Source organism: Nematolebias whitei, chromosome 8 (genome assembly GCF_014905685.2).
Source record: "Nematolebias whitei isolate Nwh7 chromosome 8, NemWhi1, whole genome shotgun sequence".
In the NCBI taxonomy this organism is placed as follows: domain Eukaryota; kingdom Metazoa; phylum Chordata; class Actinopteri; order Cyprinodontiformes; family Rivulidae; genus Nematolebias; species Nematolebias whitei.
In genome coordinates, this window is record NC_056505.1 from 14,675,665 (window position 1) to 14,688,146 (window position 12,482).

The 12,482-nt window shown below is 38.2% G+C and overlaps 1 protein-coding gene across 1 annotated transcript in view; it reads left to right on the plus strand.

Moving 5' to 3' along the window:
* The window catches only part of efna5b (ephrin-A5b), a 93,008-nt gene extending 81,487 nt beyond the window's left edge, over window positions 1-11,521 (plus strand). The window contains exons 3-5 of the mRNA XM_037680981.1: window positions 8,447-8,512; window positions 8,874-8,954; window positions 11,397-11,521. Coding sequence (XP_037536909.1) covers window positions 8,447-8,512; window positions 8,874-8,954; window positions 11,397-11,521 — 272 coding nt within the window. The remainder of the gene's footprint in view (window positions 1-8,446; window positions 8,513-8,873; window positions 8,955-11,396) is intronic.
* Window positions 11,522-12,482: the final 961 nt, after the last annotated feature.

Genomic DNA, 12,482 nt, shown 5'->3' on the forward strand with positions numbered 1-12,482 from the left:
GGGGGGGTTTAAGGGCCTTGCTCAAGGGCCCAGAGTGGGGCAAATGAGGGTGGAGGCAGGTGTGGGTGTTCCACCTTTCCCACCCTCATTTGATGTTTTTGGTCCGGAGAGTCGATCACAGGCTTGTCTTCTCTGTGCCACCACTCCCCCTGATTTATCCACATAAATAATCTCTTTAATTAAAAGGTCATCAGGCTGTTTTTCTGTGTGCTGGCAGAGTTAGCGAACTAGAAATGCAGAGTGTTGGACACAACATTGATGGGTATTCAGTAAAACCCATCCCATTCATTAAAAAAGAAGGGAAACTCAATTCTATCACTCCCTCCAGGAAATGGACAACGCCGTAGTTCTTCTGTTGCTGATGGATTTATTCGTCTGAATGGCACTGAAGTCCCTCTGTGTGGTCATCAAATTCACCGCTGAACTGCTCAAAATACATAATGTACAAAATATACATATTCATTTTGCACACAACTTTACTATAAATATCCACTATGAAACATAACATGTATAAACATACCTCACTGGCTGCGCACAACCAAAGTGGGAATGAATTCACTGGGACAAAGTCAATCTTCAAACCTTTAGGTAGCGCATAAAACTTTTCCTGCTGCACATGCTTGCTTGGATTGTTCTATATTCTGTTGTTAATAAAAAATAAATACATAAAAAAAAAAAAACTGGCTAAACAAACAAAAAAACAAAGCTTTCTTGGAGGAGGGTTGCTACAACTTGAAATGTCCCCAGTGCAACATAGCACTGAACAATGGTTCCTACATGGTGTAACAAACAAAACAAATCAGTATTCATAAAAATAAATAATGTAAAGCATATACATAAACAAAACAGATCAAATAATGACATAAATAATATTTATAGCAGTTAACATTTCAAATCATTTTATTTAATGACATGAGGATTAAAGGACCAGTATTAAAGCCAGTTGGGGACCCAATGTAGAGACATGCTAATTTTAGGCTATTATTGTTACAAGTTCATATGACAATATACACATTTATGAAAGGCATTCATTTTGAAAATTTCAGCTAAAGGTTAGAAGTTCAATGCCAGTTTGCTGCTACAGTTTAGACAGAATGACTGACATATCTGACAAAACGGTCAAATCATTGATTGGGTCTAGAAGTGCACCACAAACAACTGAATCCTACATTTACTGGATTTGGGAAAATATAAATATGTAAAACATTCAATTCAGAATAAATTTAAATCATGTATAATAAAAAATTGTATAATCTTCCATATACTGCAAAGAGCCTTGTTGCTGTGCTAGCTAATTATAAAAAAAGATAGTTCCGTAACATTGAGAAGCGGTTAGATGACAAAGTTAAAGAAATAATCAAACTTCAATTATTTGTCACAATTGAGCCATCGCTCCTAAAAATGACAGGATGGAGGAGCAATTGTGGTTTCACTCCATCCCTCAGAGGCTTCATGTCGCGCCAAGGGGGTTTCTGAAGCCAAGAATATTGCCTGTCCGACTTGCTTCTTTCCATTTCTGTCCTATAACTTGGCCACTTGCTGTATGCACCCAAAAATCTCTCCAATTAATTTCCGTGCTTTGTCCTTTCCTGTCCTTAATGTAAAAAGAGATCCAATGAACACTTGAGGCCAGACACACAAAACTCTGTACTTCTCTAAAACTTTATAAATGAATAAAGTCAGCAATGTAAATTTATTTCAACATCAAATTAAAAAATCTGTATGTGCAGCTATATAGGGGAGTGGTGGCGCAGAAGTTAGAGAAGGCGGGCCTGCGATCGGAAGGTTGCCGGCTCAACTCCCTGTACTGACAACATGAAAAATGTGGGCGGAAAAGGTGAAACACCCACACCTGCCTCCACCCTCATTTGCCTGACTCTAGGCTCTTGAGGAAGGCCCTTAACTTCTACCATCTGTTCACCCGGGAGCCCCAGATGACAGCTCCCTGCTCCACACAGAGGGCTGTGGTAGCTCCGAGGCCTATGGTTGTGTCAGGAAGGGCATCTGATGTAAAAACAGTTGCCAAGTCTTCGTGCGAGTTAGTTTGCTGTGGTGACCCCTGAAGAAGGGAGCAGCTGAAAGAAGGACAAAAATACAGCTGTATAAATCATGAAGCCTGGTTTTACTTCCTTATTTGAAAAAACAAACCAACAAAAAACTATTAAAGTCACAAAGTAACTTCAGTTTTGTAAGTTCAATTCAATCCAGTTTATTTATATAGCGCCAAATCACAACAAGTTGTCTCAGGTCACTTTACAGGAACAGTGCAGGGCAAATTATCATTCCCAGGACTAAATGTAAATAAAGAAATTAACAAAGATAAGCAAAAAAAATGGGGAACTCGATCATAAACCTACATATTATTCCATGGAAATTGAGTCTGAGTACAAAAACAGACACATTTCTTTTGTAGTGCACATTAATGAATAGCTGAATCTCCATGTTTTTATTGCTACTGTCCTCTAACCAGCTGATTTATGGCCTCTGCAGTAGTCACCACTGTAATAATGTTAGGGACAATCAGAAATCTGAAATGAGTGTTCAATTTTTTAAAATAAATTACTGAATTGCCATTGATATTTTTGTCTCATTAAAAATATGAAAGAGAATGTACAAACTATCTTCTTAATCATGGCAAAGAAAATGTACATTAACAAACAATTTTTTACTTCTCGCCACAACACTATGGATTCCGTCCTCAAGTCTGGTATGTGAATCTTCCACATAAAGACAAAGGAAATGTGTTTTCAAGATAACATTTCAGTTGCAATAAGGCTTGGCTCATGCTGTGATTGAAACAATACTCTGCCTAAGCTGCGCTGAGCCCACCTGTTTGTTCTCCCATAATTGGATTCTGCTCCATTCCATTTGCCTTAATGCTGATGCATAATGCAGCGGGCCAAAAGAGCCAGCCACTGCTAATCAGTGGACAGGGCACGGAGGAGTAACCACACCCCCCACTCATCACCCATCCACCTCCCATCTTTTGCACATCCTTCCATGGCCTTTGTCCTTCAAAGGCCACTTGACAAGGCTGTGGACTTGAGAGTAACCAGCAGGTGTTGATTTTACTGCCTCAAGGAAAAGCAAGATGACCCTCAGCTGCTTGTTAATCTAAGATATACAGGCCCTACTGTGGACAGTCTCGGCTCTGATAAATCATAGAGGATATGTAAAGTCTCGCTCAATAGTGGAGCTTGAAACCCAAGTTTAACCTCATGAAAACAGAAAATGTATTTTACACCAAAATAAAACCATTTAGCTGACATTTTTACAGCAGTGTAAATATGTTAAACTGTGTTAATACATGCTGTAAAAGAGGTTTGAATGTTTTTATTTGCTCTAAACTGATCACAAAAACATGGGGCGACTGTGGAATGCATTGCTCACTGAATCTACTTTGATCATTTCTGTCTATGATTTCCTCTTGGGTAGGAGGCAGAAAGAGTGTCATAGCCAGTTTTATAAACACTACAACAGCTTCAGCAAACTGGCAGCATGGGAGGGACTCCCACATGCTTTTTGCCCATTGTCATCAGGGCCATACTTCTCTCATGATCAGCAGCCTTTGCTAAGTGGCCAGTGTCGATGGCTGTGAGTCAACTCAGCCCACAAGGATGATGAAGATAAAACATGTGGAGATGGTGTGTGTGTGTGGGTTTGGCACTGAAAATTGAGGGTAAAGAATTGGAGCAATAAGAAGAGTGACATAAATTGTGTGGGTTCTGGTGTGTATACGTGACTGAGTGGGTCAGCGACGGTGGCCAAGGTTCATTAGCGTGTCATCAGCTGCCTCCACATGAAATAATAAGGCCCACTCTCTCTCTTTCGTCTCTCCCCTTGTCCCCTACTGCATCTGCTGAACTGAGCTGACAAACAGCAACTGATCTCAAGTGACCTCTTCTGTGCAGTGACACGTATTGAAGAAACAGATAACAGCTGATGAAGTGACAGAATTAGAATGATAAATGTGAGGTCATAGAGCGAAAGGGCCAGAGAGCGCTTGAGGAGCTGTAAAGAAGCCAGAAGGAAGTGCAGTATGTTTGATTCAATTCCGTTTTTCAATTTAGTGTATTTATATAGCACCAAATCACAACAGAAGGGGCACTGTACAAAAACATTCACATACATAGACAAGACAATTAGTTGAGTTTTCTATCTAAGAAAACCAGCAGACTCGTTGAATCATCACTTCATCGCAATCTCCCATCCTGACAAGCACAAAGGCAACAGTGGAAAGGAAAAACTCCCCTTTAACAGGAAGAAACCTCCAGCAGAACCAGGCTCAGGACAAACAGCCATCTGCTTCCACCGGCTGGGTTTGAGAGGACAGGAAGGAGAGACAAACGAACACAGAATGGCAGGTCCAGATGTAGGTGCAGGTGTACCTCCTATTGGAAGAAAGACAAAAACACAAGTCAAGGACAGAAACAAATACAAATACAAAAAGGTTGAGCAGAGTAAGTAAAGGCAGTAGCATAGTGAAGATATGTGGTCAGTTTATCCTACAACAGGCTAAGCCTATAGCATCATAACTAAAGGATAGTTCAGGAAACTAAGCCAACCCTAACTATAGGATTTATCAAAAAGAAAGACTTAAGCCTACCGTAATCTTAAAACTGGACAATGTGTCAGCCTCACGGACAGAAACTGGAAGTTGGTTCCACAAGAGAGGAGCCTGATAACTGAAAGATCTTCCTCCCATTCTGCTTTTGGAAACTCTAGGAGCCACAAGTAAACCTGCAGTCAGAGAGCTAAGTGCTCTGTTAAGAACATATGGAACAATAAGATCTGTAATATAAGATGGAGCTAAGTTGTTGAGAGCTTTGTATGTTAGAAGTAAGATACGAGTTTGATACGAAGCTGGATATGATGACAGTTTAATGCACGCTAAGGTATTCAGGGAATTACTAGAAAACAGCCGAGCTCTGTCTCTTCTCTTTTCCATTGTTACCAGTAAGTAATTTTTTTGTTGAAATCTTTTTGCCACATCAGTGACAGCTTACAATTTTTCTGCACGAAATCACTGAACAGAAACAATTGTTTCAGAAGACAGTGAACAACACTGAGTAACTAAAATATCAAATATTTCGGACTGCCTTGAGCGCTTAATATTTTTTAATCAAAGGGCAATTTTGGCTGCTTTAATTTGCCACCACCTTGAGAATCCAGAACAATAACTAAATACTTGTATAACTCAATTCAAGGTGTAGTGAAAGCGAGAGAGAGAGAGAGAACAAAAAACAAACAAAAAAAAACATTGTGTTTCCTGAACACAAAGTTTGTTTTCTCAGTCATCCAGGTATATAACAACAAAAAAGGTTGAATCATGTCATCTGGACTTCGTTTTTTGTTAAAAAAGAAACGTTTCGCCCCTCATCCAAGAGGCTTTGTCAGTCTGAGGCCTAGCCATCTGGTATTACCCAGAAGCCACCCTGACTCTTGTGTTTCAAGCCTGCCTCAGATACCCCTGAAGTCTGGCCTTTTCACTAATGGTTTCAAAAACAAACAAAATTGTGTTTCCTGATTTGCTTTGTTTGCTCATGTGGATCTTGTTCAACACCACCCCCACCACCACCACCACCGCCGCCACAACAACAACAACTTCATAAATTTGTTTTTCAATTAAAATTGTGGGGCCTGAGAGCATGTGAAAATATCAGTTGTATAAATGTAATGCTCGTTGTGTCAGAGCTTCCAGCCTTGCAGCAAAATATGCTAATCTAATCCTCACCTGCTCGTTTTGTGGAAGGCTGCAAAACAAGCTGATGCTCTACTGGATCGACTGGAAGTAGGCATTACCATGAGACATCTTCAGTGAGATGCTGTTATCTTTTAGTACTCCGGTTTTACGCTGGTTGAAAATGATTCTTATGAAAAGTTGTTCACTGATGGTAGCGTGCAGACGTGTTTCACTTTCACTGCAGACTGACTCCTACCAGCAAATTAGGTTGATGAGAAAATTCAAATACTACACAGCGATGAATACTCTCAATGAGGTTTGACACTTATCTACATTTTAAAGGAGGCACGATGTTAAAGTTCTGCTCTTAAACCTTTGATGATTGAAAAAATTAGTTGATAGCTGTCCCTTTTCATGGGACAAGAATTTGGTTAAATTTTTTCCCATTGAGTCACTGCTAATACATTTACAGTAGTGCCCGTCTCACAATGGTTTTGGACTGGAGCAATAGAAAGGCTCACAAGAGAAGATTTTAGAAATTGCTGGAAAAGGTCTGAATACATTACACAAAACTGAACACCAGAAAATATAAAACAAAGTAAACTTAACATTATACTTCAGGGGTCTGCAAGCTGTGGCTCTGGAGCCATAAGTGGATCCTTGGTCCATCTACAGCAGCTCTTTCAAGCTTTGACCAAAGCTAACATAAAACTGAATTTTATTGGTTGTTATTCTGAAATAGAAAAGGGTCGTTTTAACAATATTCCAGTCTTTTTTAGTTTATATTTTTTGCAGATATGTGAATAGTAGAACAATACAAAGAGTAAATCATACACACTGTATGCTTTATCTCTTCAACGTAGGATAATTAATTTTTCCACAATAAAAAAAAAAAATCATAGGCCCTCATAGTTAATGGTTTAAAATTGTACAAAGTTCTTCAAATCTATACAACAAGTTCAGTCAGGTCATCTGGACGGTTTATTTATTTATTTTTTTGCTGAGACCTTTCATCCTCATCCAACGGGCTTCTTCAGTCTGACGAGGCACCAAACAAAACTGATTCTCCACCAACAGCATACTCCACAGTGGAAACAACAGTTTTCTGGTGCTAAGATGGCCTGTGGGGCCCTCCCTCTCCTCCAGGGCCCGCACTCTCCTCTGGGCCCCACCCTCTCCTCTGGGGACTGCCCTCTCCTCCGAGGCCCTCCCTCTCTTCCGGGGCCTGCCCTTTCCTTTGGGCCCCGCCCTCTCCTCTGGGGCCTGCCCTCTCAGTAATCCAGGTATAAAATCCAACAATGTTCAGTCAGGTCATATGGAGTTGACGAGGGAGAGGGTGGGCCCCAGAGGCCATCTTAGCACCAGCAAACGGTTTTTTTCTACTGTGGAGTATGCTGTTGGTGGAGAATCACTTTTGTTTGGTGTCTCCTCAGATTGAAGAAGTCCATTGGATGACGGATGAAACATCTCAGCAAAAAAAAAAAAACTGTCCAGATGACCTGACTGAACATTGTTGGATTTTATACCTGGATCACTGAGCATGAACTTTGGTGTTCAAATCTACAGTTTTCTTTTCTTTCTTTACAACAATCTTGTCTTGTCTTTTATCTTAAAATGTACAAATATTAAATGTTAAAAAACATTTGATATTTTTAGTTTTATAAAGTCACACCTACTGGCTAGAAAAGCCCCCTCCAACAAACTTAAAGTGGTCCAGGGACCACCAGTTGATGATCACAGTTGTAGCAGATTCTTGTGGCTCCAGACAAACTTAATTTAGTGAAGAAAGGGGCATAAATGGCTCTTTTGATCATAAAGGTTGCAGACCCTTGTTATGGTTGAAGGGTAAGCTGGAACTAAAACATGTTACTAATAAATAATATTAGTAGAAAGGCTCTACACTTGTCTCAGTTTGTAATGGGGTCCTAACCTAAGAGAGCATCCTGTAATTTTAAGATCCAGTATGCTGTAACTCACCCACGATGCTCCAACTGTGACATGTGTTTGACCCTATCCTTGTCTGCAGGAGACAGCACCTGGTGCCTTACCGCAACACCATTAGTGGTCAACCGCTCTGTCCCACGCGCACGCACACACACTCATGCATGTGTGCCACTTGAGATATTTTTAGTGGATAGAATACAACCTCTATGGTAGCTAACGTTCAGAGATTCACACCCCGTGGACATGTCAGGAAGAGATCCATTTCCTTACAGCAACCACAAACCATCCACACATGCAGCGCTCTCTGTATATCCTCTTTGTGCAAACTCCGAGTCCCGTGAAAAGTGGTGAGATTTTTTTATGAAGAAAAATACATCAACGTATATATGAAGCATTCACACAATAGTCTCTCTTGGTTTAAAGTGTTTAACCTATCACAATCATTTATTCCCACTGAGTTGCTGTCTCTAAAATGCACAATGAAACTGTGAGCAAAGTCCTCTACTTTTTCCCTACAGAGATTTCCTTGCACATCTGTAAATACTTTCATGCTATAATTCCACAAGAACTATGACTAACTCCACATAATCCATTTACATGTCAGCATTAACTATCCTAAAACGGTAATGTTTCTTAATGAAAAGTACTTCTGCTGTCTCCAAGAACCAAATATTTTTATTAAAAATTTATTGCGACAAAAAGAAGAAAAAATAAAATACAGATGAAACCTGGAGCAGAAGTTTACCAATTTAGTGCACATGCAAAACTTGTATTAATTTAAATGTAACCATCTCTACCTGTCTCTATTGTATTTTACAGCGTCCACCATTGCTCAAAATGGGAAGAAAACGTGCCTGAAGCTAAAAGTTTTCGTCCGACCATCAAGTAAGTGTCTCAACACAAGACTTTGTAATAGAGCTTGTTGAAGTATATTTGGACTGAAAACTCAAACAAATTAAAACTAATTGTTAAGTTTCTCCATTATCCTGATTTATCTTTTGTTTACGGTCCAAAATGCTTCTTTTGTGTATCACAGAACTGCTTTTCTTGCTAAAGGATACAAAAGGTTTCATGTAAACATTAAGATGATGGTGGATTATCCCATCGTTTAATTCATCTGACTGTTTCCATTCGCTTTTCTGCTCCTGGTGTTTTATCTCGAGGGCTCAGAGGGGGTTCAAACTGCCACTAACCTATTTGGCACACACCTGTGATGACGTCTTTTTCTCCCTATTTTCTCTTTTAGACGGCTGTGTGAAAACTATAGGCGTTCATGACCGTGTCTTTGACGTAGACAACAAAGTAGACAATTCAGAAGAATTACGAGGTTAGTATAGTTTCCTGCTTCATTGTTGCTTTTCTGTACGAATTCTTGCATGTGCCTTGTTCTCTTATCTTCTTGTTGTTCTGCCATGCATGTCTGGAAGCTCATCTGTTATTTTACAAAGCCACTTTACATTTTCTTTTGAACAGATTCTACTTTACAGTACCATGGTATGTCACAATTTATCTTTACATGTATAAAAATATATTACTGTAATTCTTTTTGTGGGTGGACACATACCCTGTATACATGCATTTATGCAAAAATGCTAATTTATACCAATTATTCACACAGCTGAGTGCTTCTTCATTATTTATCAACCTTTATTTTTACTTTAGTGATCATATCCATATACAATAAATCAGTCACTTGATTATACTCATTATGATCAGAGTAAAATCCAAAAATCATTAGCTGATAAGAATGTGCAGGATATACATTAATAAAATTTGCTTAATCCTTTATTGACTTTCTGTTTGGCTCTGCAGCACATCATTGATTTGCTGTGCTCAGAATGCACAGTATGTTTTCCTTTTTTTGTATTTTCTTCTCTTTGTACACGAGTCTAAGCTATGGGAGTTAAAACTCTCCATCAGCCACATGTTTCATTCTCAGCACCAATTTATTTGTGTCTAAAACGACACAAAAATCATCCAGCAGTCAAAATAAAACAACAGTAAACAACAAAAAAGAGAGAATTATCACAACTTAAAACCATATTTGATGTTTTTGATTCCATTGTTCTCCCTCTGTCTTTAATTACAACAAGGAGTTATTTTATTGACTCGGTATTGGTTACGCACCATGACTGTGTTCGAATGTATTCAACTGACTCGTTATTGTTGATAACAGAACATGACTGCTGAATTTGCTTATTTTTTACAAATTATACAGTAGATTTTTAGTAGTCAGTGGTGTATATTTAGTGGTTACCTTCATCATAGATGATACACAAAGACAAAATATTCAAAACAGGTAATTTTCATTATTTTACATCTAATATGAGTTTAATTTAAGATAATCTCAAACCGCTTTATTCGTTGTTAATTTGTTTCACATTGAATAAAAAAAAACACCTTAGAAAATGTTTGACATATAAACATTTAAAGTTAATATTTTGCTACTTAAATATTTTTTTTTATTATTGTTTTTGACACTTTATTTTAAGGTAAATTGTATTCTTTTTTGTAACTATTTTGACCTTAGTTAAGGCTTAAGTGACATTTACACAGGCATTGTGTAAAGTAAAATGGCCTTTATTCTTTTTCCTTTAACATAAAGCAAACAAAAAAGGGGTAGGGTATTTAAATACAGAATAGCTTTTATTTTTTATGAAGAGCTTTTGTTAAAGACTAGTGTTTAAATGTTAAAAACAGAATCGTCAATTGTAGTTATTTTAATTTTTTTATTTTACATCACGGAGGATTCTAAATGCAAGAGCCATGTTTTTTGTCAACTGACACTACCCAAGTAAAATATATTTGTTTGCTGCTGTTTAAGGTTTTTACCTCCTTACTTTTGTATTATCCATTCTTTGCACTAATGATTGTTCATGCTGCTATGTACATTTTAAGTCCATGCAACTTTCTGATGCAAAAGTGATGCAGCGTAAAAAAATCACTATATTGCATCGACTTGACCTTGCAAATAACCTTGAAGTCATAAAAAATGTCAAAATGTATTTTTCTTCAATTTTTTTTTCAATGAGAACAACATACGAACACAACTTTTTAGCAATGTGATGACAAAATTCATTCATCAGTACTCACTGGCTTTCCCTGAATATTGTCATATTTACAGCGTTTATCTGTAATTTATAATAATTACACCTTTTATATAAATGTGACGCACAACCAAACGTAGGAGGTCTGGATGCTTGGACGTTTCTGAAGCCCACATTCCTGTGTGCATGTTTGCCTGTTATTTCATCCCGCCTGCATCCTAACCCGAGAAACCTCCTTTTGGCTCATTTCCTTTTTATGATCATCGAAAGAGAAGACTTAAAATCTTCACCCCTCGTATACTCTTACTGTGTCCTTTCAGCACTTACAAAAGCAAACACACCAACTTAATCACAGTTGTGTAGTTTTGTTAATGCCCGATCCTCTGTTCTGTCTGCGTCCTTGTGCGTGGCTCAGTGTCATGCCCATGGTGCAACAGGCACATGGCTGCACACAGATACTGATGCCACAGTCAGACAGCCACAGGGTCACCTGGGAAATGAATCCAAAACAGAAACCTTATGTAGAAATGTCAACTCCTACTTTCTGATACAAACCCCAGAATTGTAGCTGTAACCTGTTAGTATTTTATGATTAAATACGTTATATTGACAGTTTGCATTTTTATATTTCAATACCAAAATGTATGAATAATTCAAAGTGTAAAGTTTGTCTGCTTTAGCATCACAATAACCCCACTTGTTTTCTTCTTTCTATCTTGTAGATGGAATTAGTCACGAAACAGCTGCTCCTTCTCGAAGTGAAACAAATGCTGCACCACACCTTCAGAAGACAAGTCCTCTGGTTGCTTTGTTGCTGGTTACCTTAGTGGCAATATTCACCTTATAGCGCCTCCCTCTGTGCTGGAGATCATTTACACCTAGCGTGGCCTGAATCTACCCTAAAGGCTGCAGGGTAGGGGTGGGATTTGGGTAAATCGCATTTGCTTGATTGGGCATAAAGTAGGCTTCAAATCCTCAATTTTCTTCAGAAATAAAATGGTCTTTCTCGTTCTGCGAGTGAAAAAAATTCACGTTACAAATGAGTTAGAGTGTTTTTCTTACTTAAAAGTTCAACTAAGATGCCAAATCCCATCTTTTTTGATTTTTGTTTTTACACTTAGCGGTTCTTATTTTCTCTTTCTGACATCACTTTGCATCATTTTTAGATCACTGCTGCGTTGATGTTTATGCTGAAAACTGTCAGTTTAGCACGTCCACACAGATTGCTTTAGGCAGCATACTTCATTGCAGACTCTGAAAAAAAAGCAGTACAATTTATACAAAGGTTAAACACAAAGGTTAAAGATTGGGTCTTAAACACGACTGTATATATACATAGACAGGAAGAAAGTTGTCCAGACATCACCGTTTAAGCAGTGCAAGGGTTAGATTTTTGCGCTTCTAATTTATTGAAAACGTTAGTTTAAAAACTGTAAAAAGTATAGAATATAAGAGCAATGATTTTAAAGTGAGGCTTAGTTTTTAACCACATCATTGAGAACAAGTAGTGTGCCGTGCATCGTAGCCTGCAAATGTTCTATCTCTTGATCTCTTGATGCCAAAAAACTGGACAGTTTCTCCTAAATATAAATCAATTGTATGTTTTGTAAAAGCAAAGCTCTTAAGTGAGCTAATATTTGCAAAACTCATGGAATCAGTAGGTGACTTGTTTGTGAGGAACATGTCTGTTTGCCCAATAAAACATCTCTCAAAGCATTCGGGTTACTCCGTCTCACAAAACAACTAAATCGAAACTTTCTCACCACTAACTGCTGTTAAGATCGAGAATCAATATCTTTTTGAAAGTT